The 16,406-nt window shown below is 48.0% G+C and overlaps 1 protein-coding gene across 4 annotated transcripts in view; it reads right to left on the bottom strand.

Moving 5' to 3' along the window:
• Positions 1 to 16,406, bottom strand: part of NCKIPSD (NCK interacting protein with SH3 domain) — a 51,252-nt gene that overhangs the window by 19,840 nt on the left and 15,006 nt on the right. For all 4 annotated transcript variants that reach the window (XM_071550854.1, XM_071550852.1, XM_071550853.1 and 1 more), the window contains exons 2-5: positions 8,942 to 9,054; positions 7,974 to 8,175; positions 3,692 to 3,779; positions 914 to 1,542 (exon numbers count right to left, since the gene is read on the bottom strand). In XM_071550854.1, the coding sequence (XP_071406955.1) occupies positions 914 to 1,542; positions 3,692 to 3,779; positions 7,974 to 8,175; positions 8,942 to 8,988 (966 nt within the window). In that variant the 5' untranslated portion in view covers positions 8,989 to 9,054. The remainder of the gene's footprint in view (positions 1 to 913; positions 1,543 to 3,691; positions 3,780 to 7,973; positions 8,176 to 8,941; positions 9,055 to 16,406) is intronic.

Below are 16,406 nucleotides of genomic sequence, written 5' to 3'. Positions count from 1 at the left end.
TGAAAAACTACTCCTCCACAGTCTTTAAAAAATGCAGGGCTGAGGCATGTGTTACAGAATAGAGAGGTTCACATCTGTAGGAACCAGGCCAGACATATGGAAATTTTGGCTGCTTCACCATCCAAAGGGATGAGAATCCATGCAGATTTATAGTATGCATAGGTATGGTATGCTGAATCTACACAGAGGATGTGCAGCACTGTAGAAGAAAAGAAGTTTCTACAATTCATTATTTTATGAAAAGTTTCTATACAGAAGCATTTATGGTGCAGGCTCCATCTTCCTCAATTTTATTTGTCATGTTTATAACAGAAAATACCTCATTTAAAAAGTCACTATTCGTTTCTTTCTCCGATTTTATGCTGCCACGTCGGTTTTCTGTGATCTTTCAGAATGAAAGGTCAACAACTCCTGTCAGAGCTTTTCAGTGTGCCTTAAGTCTTCCTGCATCCATTCCCACTGCTGCTTTGCCACCACTGCTGTCCCTGGGACCCAGAAGGTTGCCATCGCCCACTGATGTGCTCATATGGTTCAATTCACTGCTGTTCATCTCATCATCCTCTCTCCAAACTGCAATCTCAGATGACACTCACCCTTCTACCACAGCCTACCAATGCTTCCCAGCACTGGGGTCGTCTCAGCTGGTTCCACCTCACCCACAGCTCCAAAACCAAGGGTATGTTGTACATCTGCAGCTCATCTGGGGAATAAACTCACCTGTCTTCCACTCTACCAGTACTCAGACATGGTTTGAGCCCCCGTTTTCCTTGGCTAGACAATTACCCACATCTAGTACCTTTCCTTTGGAATCTCACTACATTTCTCATCCCAGTCATCAAGAGCCCATAACACCTTAACCTGGAAGCCAGGAGGTGGTTTGCAGCAGTCCCCAGCCCAGCCCTGCAGGCGTTACCTTACTCTCCACTACAGAGATGAGAATCTGCTCCATGATGCTGCTGGTTGCGGGGACAGAGGTCTGGATGTGGCCGATGACGATGCCAATGGCCACGCGGGACAGCTCGTAGCTGAGGTTGGTGTTCCTGCGCACCAGCTCGATCAGTTCGGCACCTATTGTCTTGGGCACGGAGGCCACCAGGCCACTGGGCTCTGGTGGCACCGGCTCCACACCAGCCGCCTTCTTATCCTCCAGGCAGAGGTTGCTGAAGGCATCCAGGCTTGCAGGGGGTGCCGGAGCAGCTTTCTTCACCTGAGAAGTCTTCTCCCCATCCGCAGTGTGGGACCTCTGGGTCCCCCCTTCAGCCGGTGGTGCTGGGGCAGTGCGCTTGGACTGGGGAGATTTGCTGGACCCATCCTTTGGGGAAGTTCCATAACGGGAATGGGTCACAGAGCCGCTGTCCAAATTGCGCGTGATCGTGGTGTGGACACTCCGGCTCGGGACAGGGGGTGGAGTGTTGGCAGGACTGGAGGTGGCTGTTGGGAGAATGGTCTCTGACACAGAAGAAGCAGTGTACAAGGTATCCAGGGATGTCGTGCTTATAGAAGAGGCACTAGAAGCTGACCCAGGCATAATTTCAACAGAATCTGAAAGGGAACAATTAAACACGCCTTAGCAACAGCATCAAAGGAAAAGAGAAAAAAACAAATTGCTACAGTGGAGTCCATTAAAAGGCTCATTGTGCATGCGACCACAGCAGTTTAACTCCTCTTCCTGCCTCACTTATCTCCAAGCAAAATTGTACCAGTTCTCTCTGGAGCATTCCCATACAATCACCTCTTTAGAAAGGGGAAAGCTACTCTATTGAGATGAATACCCTTCAAAGAGTTTAGTGTTTTACACAGAGAAAGGGAGGCAGGGAGGCAGAGAGGGAGGGAGAGACAGGACTAAGGGAAAAGTCTTTTCCTCCTGGCTTAGCAAGGGTCTTTTCCAGCATGCAGGAGCTAAGCCCTCACTTCTGAATGATGGTGCCTCAGAATTGCAAGACATCAATGGCTTCACACACCAGCCTGCACCTCCCTCTTGCACACACCTCATGGTTAGCACTGATGATGAAGGAAACACTTGACTAACAACACCTCTAGGCCTCCTTTTCAGCACTCTCCAACATTTAATCATGAGTCCTACAGCCCTGTTAGCACCCACTACTTTCACAAACCTTCACATTATCTGCTCTACTGTATTTGTCCCCCCACCTCCAGTTTTGAGTAGCTCATTAACTGCGGGAGTCCCACTTTCCAAGGGAAAAAATCCACTACAAGCAAGGAAATATTAGGGTTTTTCTTTCCTTTAACCTGGTCTAATGTATAATTTTGGTTAGTCTTATCCTTTAGTTTCTAGTGGGCAGAAACATATCTGAGTCCTTCCTTGAGCATGAAAACAGTTACTTGGGCAAACAGGGGGCTACCTAGAGCTTCACAGGAGCAGCTGATGTTAGTGCTGGAAGAGAAGGAGCTGCACCCCATGGGGAGCCCTGTTCTTGGGAGGGCAATTACTCCCCCCAACACCAAAGGAAGGAGCAGTGGGACAGATATGAAATGCCTTTGCTGCACCTCTGCAGGTACCTCCAGACCTTCCTGCTCCATCAGTTCTGGGAACCATCCACTATTCCACTCATGGTTCCACCCTAAGGCAAGCACAGGCCATGCAGAAAACTGGGCCCTTCACTCCCACAGGGGTTCAGCACTCCTCTTTTTCCTCCTCAGAGAGGACCATTCATGAATCATAGCTCCTACCATGCTTCATTAAATCAAGATAATGAGTTGAAGGAATCTGACCTTCGTGAACTCCCACTACCACAGTGAAAAATGGTTCAAAACCATTAAGTACCATTAAGGAAGCTGGTGCCAGTCCCAGGTCTCAATTAACTACCTACAAGTCATTAGTTCTGCCCTGCTCCACACAAGGGGATACGAGTGGGCTTGAGATGGGCTGTGTGTCACCGATGGTATCACAATCACAGCACAGGAGAGCACTTGGCCAAGCTGGCAGAAACTTGGCAGGATGACCACTGCCTCTGCCAGCCCAACCATGCTAAAGATGGGGAAACTCCTGCCCTGGCCCCATGGTCCTGCTCTGAAGTGCTCCTCACTAGGTGCTCCTCGGTCCCTTGGCAGCACATAGGCAGCTCTGCCCCTGGTATTGTTACTGCTCCTTAGAGGCACCAGCCACTGGATAAAGAAAGTGTCTGACAGACTGGGAGTCAAAAGCAGAACTTGAAACTGCGTTAACAGCCAGTGAGCTCCACTGGTGAAATATCACACTCTACACTGTGAGGGAACACTCCCTCTGCCTTCTTGAGAGATGGCTATGGAGTCTCTGGGAGAAAAAGGATCTTGAACCATTGAGGTTGTGCACTGGCCAGACTAGCAACATGAGCAGGCAGAGTTTGCTCCCTAGAGAGCACCAGCATTCCCAGGGCACTAAAGGAGCAGGAGGATGCTGTACCTGGCACCTATTCACAATCATCAGGCCCAGACTGTCCCTGACCAAAGAGGGCTTCAAGGACCACTGACCACCAGCTCAGTGCCATTACATTAAAACTTACAGGAACCTAAGCTATATATATGTTATAGATACAGATATAAGGATATAAACCCTATAGGATTCGATTAGGATGCTCTTCTAAGCACAAAGCAAAAGCATCCAGACATCACAGCTGTTACATTGCCCATTGTTCATTTTGTGTCCGGTGTTCACTTTGTGCCCAAGACCTGGAAAGCTGTTTGTCCTTACTTTTAACGGGAGCAGCGATCTGTGCATTCTTGCGCTTCTCTGGAGGTGGGGGCGTGACAGGAGCAGTACGCCGGGTCTGTGGTTGGATCTATAAGGAAAGATTTCAGAGCAATCAAAGGAGGTTGACAATAAAGGCATTCTGTTATGAAACCTCCTTTCTCGCGTGCGTGTGTACATTTGTCCTTACATCTCTCTCATCATTCGGGGAAGTTTTCTCAGGAGGACAAATATTAATAGGCAGCTTTCTAGAAGAACAAAGCAGGACTCAAGCCGGCTTCACCCCCTCCATGTGACAGGCAAAGCAGCCCTTGTTTAATTGCTGTGTTCAGCGGCACACGGCACATACATCGTGTAGACCTGTCAAGCATTTACTCCTCCTTTATTCCAAATGCAATCCCACACACTCACTGTGTCTCCACATTACTCTCAATAGCTCTACAGAGGCTGCAAACAGAGTGCATATTTACACACTCTTCTGGAGAGATCCGTTACCTCAGCTACAAATACCCTTGTAGAAAGACAAAGCCAAGGGCTGGAGACATGTAAATGCCTTTTCCTTGCTTTCAGAGCTACTTCTGCTCATGCAGGGAGAAAATAGGACTAGACCCCCTGTGCAAGACTACACTACCTATAGCAAGACCTGCTGGGAAAACCTTTTGCCAGGGAGTTGCACTAACTCTCTGCATTTGGGGTTTCTCCTGTAAGTCTCTTCTTCTAGGAATGTCAAGCCTGCAGTGTACAAATGCCAGGTCCAGATTCCTACACCCACCTTTTCCTGTCAGATCTAAACACCACAATCACCGATACCACCTTCACCCAGAATTACTCTGGTGAGGTGCAAGCTCAGGATTAAACTCTGATCAGCAGGACATCACTGAACACAGCAGCCAAGATAGGTGGGAGCACATTGCATCAATATTCCAGTCCCCACAGTCCAAGAGCTCAGTGCCAGGAGATTCAGACTGGAACCTCCTGGGACTTCTGTGACTCAGAGCCTGCTGCCTGAAACATGCCTCTGTTTTTATGGGATATTGCAATCACTGTCTGTGGCAAAACCATCCAAGGTAGGAAGGGAAAGGAGGTGATGGCCTCAATGTCTTGCGTAAAGCCAGTTGGAATCTGTAGTGAAATTTAGTCCAACAGAAGTGTGAATTTTCGAAGTTTGTTTAGCTCTGGAAGAGAAGTTTTTCTGGCTCCTGTCGTTACTATAACACCACACAGGACACAGAGCTCTGCCACCTCTCGGTGAAAATCTGAGACAGGTTCCTGAAGGGTGTCCATCTTACATAGCTCTCAGTTTCTTTCTTCTATCTAACACCAAACACATTCAATCTTTTACTATGTCACTGAAGTTGCTTCTCTACAAGCACCTTCAGCTGGTGGATTAGCACGAGACACGGCTGCAGACTCCCTGCCTGAGCCCTCTGCTCTTGTAAATCCACCCCACATTGTTCTCTGGGTTGAATGCTACATGATACTTGCATACAGCTTCAAAAATGATCCCTGTCACTCCAAAAAGAGACTGCACAGCTGAGAGAGGCCAAGCAGGTCAGGAGGGGTCTCTGCATTGCATGATTGGCAGGCTGGTCCCAAATCCAGAAAGCTCAGCTGTGCTTTTAAAAGCAGGGCCCTCTCTCCAGAGGGATGGAGCTGACAGCACGAGTCAGAGCTGCTTCACATGGCATGGGATTTAACAGACAAGCAGGCTTGAAGCTTAGAGCAGACACATGACATTATTTGGAGATAGCAGACACATGACATTATTTGGAGATAGCAGACACATGACATTATTTGGAGATAGCTAGGGTTGGGTCATGCTGGAGTACTTCCATGGCTTCACTAGCTCTTCCAAATTTACCACGCAAGTTTAACACAGTTATTACAGGCTAGTGCTTAAATTAATAGATGCACAGTTAAGGCTGGCTCAGCCCTGCCAGCCTCATTTAGACAGCCATGCACCACAGTCCAAGTGGCTGTGATGAGAACGTGAAGCATCACATGAATGTCCCCACACCAGTGCCTGTCCAGGCTGGGAGGTGCCACACAGTCAGGAGTCATGGGGTGTAACTGATGGCCATCCCTTGCCTTCACCCCACATCCCAGCCAGGGCTTGAGGCCAAGAGGAGGATGTACAGTAGCAAACCCCACCAAGGGAAGGGGAGAAAACATCTTCTGTGCAGCTGCTGTGTGGAAAGTGACCGTGCAGGTGTCCTTGTAGTTCAGATCTCAGCCGTCCAGAGTGGAGATGATAGATGAGGGACCTTACCAAGGACCCAGAGAAAAGCAACTATACTTGTGTTGGGTACTTCCTCTCCCCAGGCCTCTACAAAGGGGCCATGAACTTCCTCAAATCTGCAGATTTTGCACATCTGCTTCCTCCCGTTTTCCACTTTGCAGTGACTGCTGACAGAGGCTCTGTTCCCTACACTGTTCAAGACAAGAGCTGACTCAACCCATTCCCTTCCCAGCCAGGCAGGCAGAGAACACCACTCACTCCTTCAGCTCCTGGGAACAATGCTGTTACAGTAGGAACCTTTAAACAAAATAACAGGACAATAAACCAAATGAACAAACTCCCACCCACCACCACCTCCAGGCAAACTCTGCCAAGCCAGACACACTGGTCTGCAGCAAAGGTTTCTGAGATGAGCATCACAAACCCACTGAGCATGCACAAACGCAGCAGACTGACTAAAATACTCTGAGAGCCCAACCTCCTCCCTTGACAGCTGGTATGAAACTGCCCCAGCCTCCCACCTTATGCTAACTGTGGGGGAGCTGAAGAAAGGCTCAGCATCAGTGCCATCACCAAGTACTTCAGCCAGTTCAGCTCTGGGAGCAAAGTCACTGAGAGGAAATTTGCACCTCAAATTTTGCTTAATTCAATGTAAACATTGAAGGCACCTGAAAATCCCAAGCAGTGAAAAACACATGCCAGATCTCTGCTTTTCCAGAGTTAGTTACAAAGTTTGGATTTCAGTAGGTTTTCTCTTAGGTTGCTGCATAACCAGTGGACGAAAGCAATGTTGCTTCCTCCACTTTATATTTTCAGAGCACACAGGAGATCTGTCAACTGAGCTGTTAAAATCTCAAGGAGCCATTTCAGCATAGGGCTAAGCTGGAAGTCCTCAGACTGCATCCTCTGTGCCACCTAAGCAGAAACAGTTCTTTGTCAGCCAAGGCATTTGTCTTCCTCCTTTTCTGACAAGCAACCATACCTCAGACCAATAAAGACAGGGAATTAGCATGGAAAAAGGGATGCAAGGCATCCCATTCGGGCAGCCTGTAATGTACAGGTTTGAGAACAGAGCTGGTTTGGCTGTCCAGAAACAAAATGAATACCAAGGAGAAAAATGAAGTTTGTAGGGATTGATGTGTTTGCATGAGCCAGAGCTACCTCTCATCTCCACAGACTCACAGTTCTTCAAGTGTAAAATAAGCCTCATCTGCTAGGAGTGACAGCATATCAGTACCTTATAAACATGCTGCCTACAAACAGCCCAGAGAGATGAAGAAAAACTACAGTGCACATGCTCATCAGTAGGAGAGAAAAAATACCTCCATGCTCATCCTTGCTTGGTGCCTTTCCCCTAACATCCAGGTACACCTACACCATGAAATCAGCCACATCATTCATCCCCAGCAAGGACTACATCCATCCTGGGCTGCTACTTTGAAGCCTTGCTGGCGCCACACAGCAACCTTGGAACTGTGTGTCACCAAGATAAAAAAACCTGCTCTAAATCATATTTCCTGCAATTTACCTTTAATTCATCATGACAAGCAATGCTCAGAAAAAGCAGGATCTCTGGTGGGGTTTCTTGTTGTTTCAAGTAGTATAAACAGGCAGGCACAGCAGAGAAAATGCTGAAGGTCCAATTATCTTGTTGTGCAGATGCAACAAGAGGGAAACGAAGCAGAGCTCAACACTTGGAGGGAGTTCTACTGCTCACGTCAAAACTGCTTTTCAAAGTATTCTCCAGGGAGCCTGCAATCCTTTTAAAAAGTTGCCAAGAGACAGTCACACAATACAGAGTGATTCTCAACATGTGACCATAAAACCAAGGACCCTAAAGGATTCCAAAAAGCATCACAAGTGTAAACGGCAGAGGTACAGTTCCAGATTTCTTATAGAGACACCATCACTTCACTCTGCAGTAATCCCAGGTAAGCAGCACAAATGCTTGATTTTTGACTTCAGCTGCAAAGGCATTTTATTCAACAGGACAAGCAATGTGACACCACCAAAGGAGGAATCTGGAAAGTGTCCAGCCACTGTTACCTGATAGAGACCTTCGTCGTCCTCCTCAAACTCGGTGTTTGGCAGACTGTGATGCCGCTCGTACCCGGTCCGGCACACCCCGTTGGGCTGCCGTGCCACATCCAGGTGGTGGTCGCTGGACGACTGTGTCATAACCGTCCCCTGCGGGGTGGGAGAGTGGCTCTTGCGGGACACAGTCTCCTTCCGGTGATGGATCAGTTTTCTGAAATAGAATGATGACATCAGGAAGAGCAAAGCTCAAGGGAGCGACCATGCTGCAATATTTAAATTGTATTTTTAAGTGATTTATTGCATTTGGGCTATATATACCAGAATGGGCTACATTACTCTGGACACCAACTCCAGTTTCATTAACAACTGAGGAAGCACTTCTGGGGGAGGAAGGAAGAGGCTTTGCAAGAGCCCATAATTTATTCATCAGTTCACTGGAGAAAAATGCCTCTTCCTCGGGGGAGAGTCACATATTGCATTGCAAGCTTCAGAAATTGCCTGCACTTTAGAATTGCTGTTCAACTGAGACTAAACCAGCATGCCTCAGCTCGGAATGTGAGGTGTCAGAGAAAAACAAAAATCCTCCTCACAAGCAATTATTAGAGAACATATTAAGGACCTTCTGCCACATGCCAACAACCCCTACAATTCCTGGCAGGCAGAGCAGAGAAAATGCAGCCAGAATGGTTTCGCATTTCTCCCCCAAGCCTACAATGCAGTTGAGAGTTTCGTCTTCTTGGCATTCATAGGGATAGAGGGGCAAGGCCAAAGCTCTGCTCTGCTGGACATGGTTGTCAAGAGGAGCAGCAGCAGCTGCCAGCTCAAATACTGGGAAGCAATCAGAGTGCAGCAGCTGTTTGCAGCACAGGGGCTCAAATCAACAATATCCAGCTTGACCCCCAATGACAGAATGACACAAGCATCACATGGTGACCACCCTGCATCTGCCAGCTCTCCCAGGTGCCCATCAAACTTACTGGAGAACATCTCTCTGCTCCAGGTTGTATTTTCCCCCATTCTTCATGGCTGCATTGTGCACAGCCTCAATGGCACGGTCAATAGATTGGAGAACCACATCTTGCTCCAGCACCTGAGAAACAACATTCCACATGTTACTGTGCTGCTTCAGCTCTGGTTCTATTGCACCAGAGCTTACAGCAGGAGAGACCACATAAGAGAAACTCCCAGAGTTTACATTCAGAAAAGAATGTCACTGTTACAAGCACCAAAGTCCAACGATCCTTACAGGAACACCAGGGACAGAGCTTCAGGACCCTGTAGCAGCCTTGGATATTCAGTGTGGTGCAGGGAGCTTTTGAGATCCCATTGCAAAGCCCAGCTTATCCCAAACTGAATTATTCCTGCCTTATCCCAAACTGAATTATTGCTGCCCTTACTGCCCTGCTATGGAGCGAACACACAGCTGTGAATGAGAGAGAGAGAATTGAAACCTGGTGGCCTCCAGAGTCTGTTGACTCTGGGTTTGGTTTTCTTGCTCACTTTTTTCTTGATGGCTTTTTCACTTGTTTTGTAATTTGAAGTGCCTTTTCCAAACCTCCACCCAAACTGTCAGCAACATTCATTTCTCCTGCCAGCCACTTTAGTATTTCTTACTGCAGCTTAAAGAAACAGCAACCTTGAAACAAGAAATACCAGAGGCGCCATTCCCTGGGCTCACTCAGGAGGCTGGGAGAGGTGTAGTAAAGGGGAAAAGGAAGATAAAGCAGGTTTCTACACTCGTGACACTCTTCAAGGCTCCGTTTATCAACAGCTGACATGCTTTCAGAAGAAAAAGCCTTCACAGAGTAAGGCAGAAGGCAGAGGACACGCTATGGAGTCTTTGCTCTGGATGCAGCAGACCCACAGGTCCCCCATAAGCTGCCACCAGTGCCTGCACCATCCCCCAGGTCCGGCTGATCCAGCCTTAGCCCACACACAAGGGGAGGAGAGGAACGTTTGGGCGCCAGTGCAGCTGTTTGAACACTAAACCCCCCTTTATCTCTGAATGCTTTGGCATCCCTCCCTTCATCAGAGGAACTATTTATCCAGCCAAGGAACGGCTGGAATCTCATCAAGGATGCACCTTAATTGGCCTTAGGGGGCTGCAGAGCACAGAAGGCAAACCCTCCCTGCCAGGGCTGAAAGTGCCTGCCTCCATAGCACTGGCATGCAGTTTTCTGATAACATGATATGTATTATTTATATCCTGATTAATTGCTTAACCAAATGTGAATTAACAGCGATCACAGACTGTGAGGGGAAAAAAAACCCCAAGGTGTAGATGAGAAGCCTCCTCTGCAATACTCCACTTTGAAAAATTTAGGAGGGTTTTTTTGTTGGCTTCTTTTCCCAAGGAAAAGAGATAGGGAAGAAAGCAACTGGGGAAAACTTAAAAAAATAAAACCAAATCTGTTAAAATATCGGGTCAAGGACAAAACCAACACTCAGAACCCAACTTTAGGATGAAGCCTCCAAGCAGCCCCATATGGCCTAGGCAGCATTTCACCACAACTACAGAACTAAGTAAGGAAACGGAGCAAAGCACATTTGAACATATTCCAAGGAGGGTTGGAAGGAATTGCAAGTTATTTCAGAGAATTCACCTTATTCTCTGAGAAGATAAGAGAAAATTACAGCAAAGTGCATGTTCTCTCTGGGAAAGGGGAGCAGTGCAGAAGTTCCAGGGCTGCTGTCCCCAGGGGAATGCCATTGCTGCTCTGAGCACTGCAGACCCCTCCCCTCTGCATAGCCTACCCATCCTCCTGCAGTTCCACATGAGCTGCCAACCCAAAATTCAATACAACTCCTGCTACAGCCTCCAAACACTAGCCCTAGTGCACTCCCTGTTCCCCTACTTGTAGTCCCCTCCACTTTCACCATTACCCCCTCCAAAACCAGCCCCTCCACAAGCTGCAGCCCACGGTGTTGCCTTCTTTCACACCATTCATACTTCCAGGCTTTCACCCACGTGGGTTTCAACCCTTTCTCAGTTTGATCATCCCAGGGAAGACTGCAGCAGAGACCACTGACTCCTACTGAACAGCTCATGTCTCTGACCTCCTCTGGAGGGCACATCAGCACCATCCACAGCCCCCAGGAACCCAGGCTGGAATTGCAGAATGGTTTGGGTTGGAAGGGACCTTGAAAATCACCTAATACCACCACCCCTATCACGAGGAGCAATGTCACCCACTAGACCAGGTTGCCCAGGGCCCCAGTTGCACCTGGCCTTGAACACTTCCAGGGATATGGCATCTACAGTTTCTCTGGGCAACCTGTTTCAGTGCCTCATAGCCCTCCAAGCAGAGAATTTCCCCCTCACATCTAATCTAAATCTACCCTTTTCTCATTTAAAACTGTTCCCCCCTTGTCCTATCACTACCTGCTTGTGTAAAAAGTCATTCTCCACCTTTTCATCAGCTCCTTTTAAGTACTGGAGGCAATGAGGTCTCCCCAAGGCATTCTCTCCCCACTCTCTCTGCCTGTCTTCATAGAAGAGGTGTTTCTATAGAGCTACTTCTTGCTGTGCAATGCCATTTGTTATGGAGAAGGTACTTCCTTTCTGATAAAACACAGCATTTTCACACTAATGCAGCAGTGCTGTGACAACTGGCTTTTAGCTGCTGTGCTCTTTCTTTTGTTTCTGCTCCCCAACCCTCTATTAACAGGGCCCTGTAAAAGGACTGGAATAAAAAAGCAGCATTAACTTGCCACTTGCACTTTATGACATTGTTGATGCTGCTCATAAATCATCTCCTCCCTTTCTTGGCTGAGTTGGGGAGGGAGGGGCAGCAGGGTTGTCAGCACAGGGGCTGCCTTGCATTCTGGGTTTGTAGGACACCCAGCACTGGGGATCCCCTGCACTATAGTCATAAACTTAAAAAGCAGAAAACAGTATCTTGGATAGATCAAGTGGTTCAAAGGAATCCACACACTCCCTGGGTTAACCAAAAGAACACTGCTTTGTTTGAGAAGGATGGATGAATAAGCATGTTGCAGCTGAAGGAAGCACGGGTTGCACAGGGGCCAAAGTCAGGTTTGCCAAGGTCTCACCTGTGATTTCCTCCTCCCTGGGACCCAGCAGGAACTGAGTTCTCAGAAGGCCTGCAGAGCCCTGTGCTGCAATCCTGCCCCATCCCATGCTGTGGGATACAGAGCTGAAACCTTGCTCATGGCAGACTAAGCTGAGGCTCACATGGAAGCGAGGGAATGCATGAAAAGGGCATTGCTGTATGGTGTGCTGTCAGAGGAGACATACCAAGCAAAGCCCAGGAATTCAGCTGGATTTACTGAGGCTGCATGGGCAGGGGTTGGCAGAGCTCCAAGCAACCACCGCAGCACGCGAGCTGTTAACTGTATCCTTCACCAGCTACGGGCTCAGCAGGCACAGCCACGCCAGTGGCTCTGGAAAGGTGGCAAAGGCAGCAGGGACAGGGACAGTGGAAGGCACCAGCCCTTACGGGGTGAGCACAGGGGTCTCCTTCATCAGCGTGGGGTGACAGCCCCCAGGCTGCAGCCAAGAGGCATCAACAGGACACCACCCTCTGCCCAACATACCATGAACTTCGAGGGGTATTGGATGTAGTATGAATCCACATTCCCACTGGCATCTCACTCCAGAAAGGAGTGGCTGCCACCCCCTCTATCATATATTTCTGGTTTAATCAAATGAAATGTTGCAGCAGAGAAACGCTGGGCTCTATAGGCAGCCTGTCACAACCAGCCTGGCTGCAGGAAGAGGCAGGGCAAGAGCAGAGTGGTGACCTTTATGATCATAGACCAGTCTGGCTATGGGCACTGTATCAGAGAGCCAGGGGCACCATCAGTACCCCCACAGGCAAGCTGCCCTGCAGGAACAACTTACTGCTCAATTAGAGCCATGAATATCAGCCAGGAAACTGAATTTCTTCCTTCATAGCCCGGTGTAGGAGAATCACAGAAGCATCAATAAATCATTACTTCCTCGCTCCTTGCTAATAACAGAAGCAAACAAAGGGCCTCCCCAGAGCCTGCTGCCAATTTCCTTATCACCTGAAAAGGACAGAGCCAGACCTCAGCACTGCCCTGGGGTGCTCTGCACACCCCAAGGCAGGTGGGGAAGGATGCCTTTCCCAGGCCCAAAGCCAGGCTTTTGAGAAGCATCATTCCATGATGTCTTGTGGGTATCTAAGCATGGCCAACACAGGGCATGGCCCAGCACAGGCAGGAATGCATCTACCCCCACAGCTCACACTGCTCTCAGCCTCACTGCCCCAGGAGCAGTCTCCCCAAAGAGAGCACACCTGCACAGGATGATGACAGAACTGAGAGTTTCAGAGGACACTACTGGTGTCCTTGCACAGGCAGTACAACACCTTCTCCTGCCCTCCCAGGGCTGTTCGAAATGTTGCCCCCTCCCTCTTTATTTTCAGTCCTTCCACACATACCACTGGTGTTGTTTAAATGCACTCACACAGAAGAACTTGCTCAACAGTCTAGAATAATCATACCTTTCAGAAAAGCATTTTCTAGACAAACAGGCTGACAGCTGCATCAGCTCAGACAGGCTGAGCCACTCCCACATTTATGAAAGTGGCCCACTAACGTATGGCAGGCTTTTCTTTGCCTCTGTGGGGGGCTGATCCAAGAAAACACATCTTTTTTTAACTCCCGCCTCCCCAGTTTTTAATGATCAAGGGCATCTGCTCTTTTGTACGTGCAGGAATTGGTGCCCTCATGTTTGTGGCTGCCTTTGCAGCCAGAAGGGTGTCCAAGCAGGGCTGCTGATCTTCACCCTCATCTCATTGTTTTGGCTCTCACAACATGACAACAAAGGACAGACAAAGTTTTGGTTCCAGTGACAGCTCAGTTTTCACGCAGCTGCACTGACATGGACCACTGGTGAAATTATCCCGCTGGCGTACACAGGCACAGGCTGGTTCTTTGTTACTCAAATCAGAGGAACACCACCTCTTAGGTCACATGCCCTTCGCCCCAGTCACTGCCAGACTGTCTGCACACTGCATTCCTTCCAGATTTAAATGATTATAGGACCAATTTACAAAAATCAACTATCCTTTGTCTGTGGCAGAGTGATGTGCCAGATCCCCATTTCCCCTTCGGGACCACACAACTCAAACAAATGGGCTGAGTTTCGGGTTTTTTTGCATTGCTGGGTGAAATACAGCTCCTTTCTCTTCCCCTTTTTGCATCCTCAATCAGAAATTTTGAGTCCCCAGGCTGTTGGCTAAGAGATATGCATTAACTTATTCTTGTCGGCAGGAAGATATTGCGCCTCGCGGCGCTTAAAAACACGCAATAAAAACGCAAGTGAAACAATGGGCAACTGTCCTGGTTACTGAGCAAATAACATGAGAAAAGCTCCAAATAAACCTGCAGCATCTCTGACTTGCTAGGGAGCAAACAAAGACATGGCTGAGCTCTTCTGACAAAGAGGCAGCCCAGAAGCAGAACAGGAATTCCTGCTGATGTGGTGTAGTGGGTTTCTAACGGATCGGTGTTTTTCCACTGAGCGCTGACAGCAGCCGCCCGAGCAGACAGCCTGCACAAATGGGAAATGAAGAGAAAGGATAGCCAGGGAAAGGGCTTAAGCTGTGCAAATAACACTAAAGCAAAAGCCACAGCTCCTGGCAAAAGAGATACATTAACTAGGGATAGCACAGGCACGAGGCATTTGGAACAAACAGAGCCCTGAAGGCGGCAGAGGGATGCACAGCAACCAAAGCTCAACCGATTTCTCTCCCAAGAGCAGGCAGCTTCAGAGTCAGGGAGAAGAGGCAGAGACAGGCTGAGGGTCAGCAGAACACATGCAGTCCACCACTGCACACTTGGACTTCCCGAGATGGAAATGCTTCATCCTGGTCTACTCTGCCATGCTCAGACCCTGTTTACTGGCTACCATGACCAGAATCAACTACTGATTCCTTCCCCTTGTAATTCTGCACCCTCCAGTAACCAGAACACGTCTCATGTCAAAACACTCTACAAGGATAAAAGCAGAGACAGAAGTTTTTAAAATAAAGCCATCAACACATACTCAACATATCTTGCTGTTCTCTGCTGCCTTAATTCTTGCTGCTGTCAACGCTTCAGGGGACTTCTCAGGCTCAGCCTGTCCCAGGTGAACAGACCACAGAGCTGCCCCTCTCTTTAGATTTTCCTCTTCAGCATCCTTTTGGCACAAAGTTGTCAAGCCAAGTCAGTATCTGACACAACCAACATGGCATCTGTGCAGGGGAAACTTACATTTCTACTGACATATACTGATAAAATGAGATATACATATATATACACATATATGTATATTAGAGTTATCATCTACACTGAAAAAGAAAACTGTAGACAGCCTCTGCTTTGATGAACACTCAGGATTATGAACCAGGATATATCAAGGTGGAAGGAAAGTCACTAGAGGGAAGTGCTAGCAGTTATTCCAGGATTTTTGACATATTAGCACTTAAAGTTGCATAAAAGCCTAAACAGAAGGGGTCGTGCCAGTCTTTGCACAGTCTTCAGCTTAGCAGCCCAAAAACCTGCTACAGATGCTCTTTGCTTACTGAGATTCAGCAGAGCTCCAAGATCACTTGCACACAACTAGCATAGGTCTATAAGAAAGTCCCTGCATTAATTATGATCAAAAATGCAACTAATTTCTACATCCCCAGAGTGCTGGGAAAAGTGCAAGGTGTTAATTTCAGCCCATCTTCATTTTGATGGAGTTGGCAAAATGTGGATGTGGGCTGAAGATCCAGTTGCAGAAACGCTCTTTGCAGTTAATCAGGTTTGCCAAGCACTGCCAGAACAAGGGGCAAGGTCAGAGCCTAGAGGAAGGAACAAGTCTGGGAAACCGTGCAAGTCCTGGCTCCTCTTCTGGCATTCAGAGATGAAGGTTCAGTTTCCCTCCAAAATCTATTTCCATAGCAGAGATTGCAGCACAATGCCAGAAAGTGACAATCATATGAGATATAGGATGAAGAAATTCAAATTTCTGCCATGTTCAAGAGAACTCTCTCCCTTTCCATTCACCTCTGCCTTAGAGCACATTTCCAGCACATGAGGATCAAGCAGGAAAAATTGCAGTTAAGTTGGCAACTCAGCTGATGCATAAAGACAGATGCAGGAGAAGAGCATGTAGGTACATGTTACCTGACAGGGACTTTCCTCCTGCATGCCACAGACTGGCACTGATTTTACAGCTTGCAGTTACATGTTTGAGAAAGAGGTAATAACTTGTGATTCACCTTGCAAAGGAATTCATGATTTTATCAGCTTTCCTTCCAAAATCCTCCCCATTCCATGACCAGTGCTCTGGCAAGTGTCAGAAGGCAGCACAGCACAGTTATGATGTGCTTTGGGCATAATTATTGTGCTGCCTAAACCTGAAACTAAGGGCAAATTATAAAGTGATGCTTATTAACTTCACAGAAAATGGGAGAATGGAAA

Source organism: Pithys albifrons, chromosome 3 (genome assembly GCF_047495875.1).
Source record: "Pithys albifrons albifrons isolate INPA30051 chromosome 3, PitAlb_v1, whole genome shotgun sequence".
Lineage (NCBI taxonomy): Eukaryota > Metazoa > Chordata > Aves > Passeriformes > Thamnophilidae > Pithys > Pithys albifrons.
This window is presented reverse-complemented; position numbering and strand designations above follow the sequence as displayed.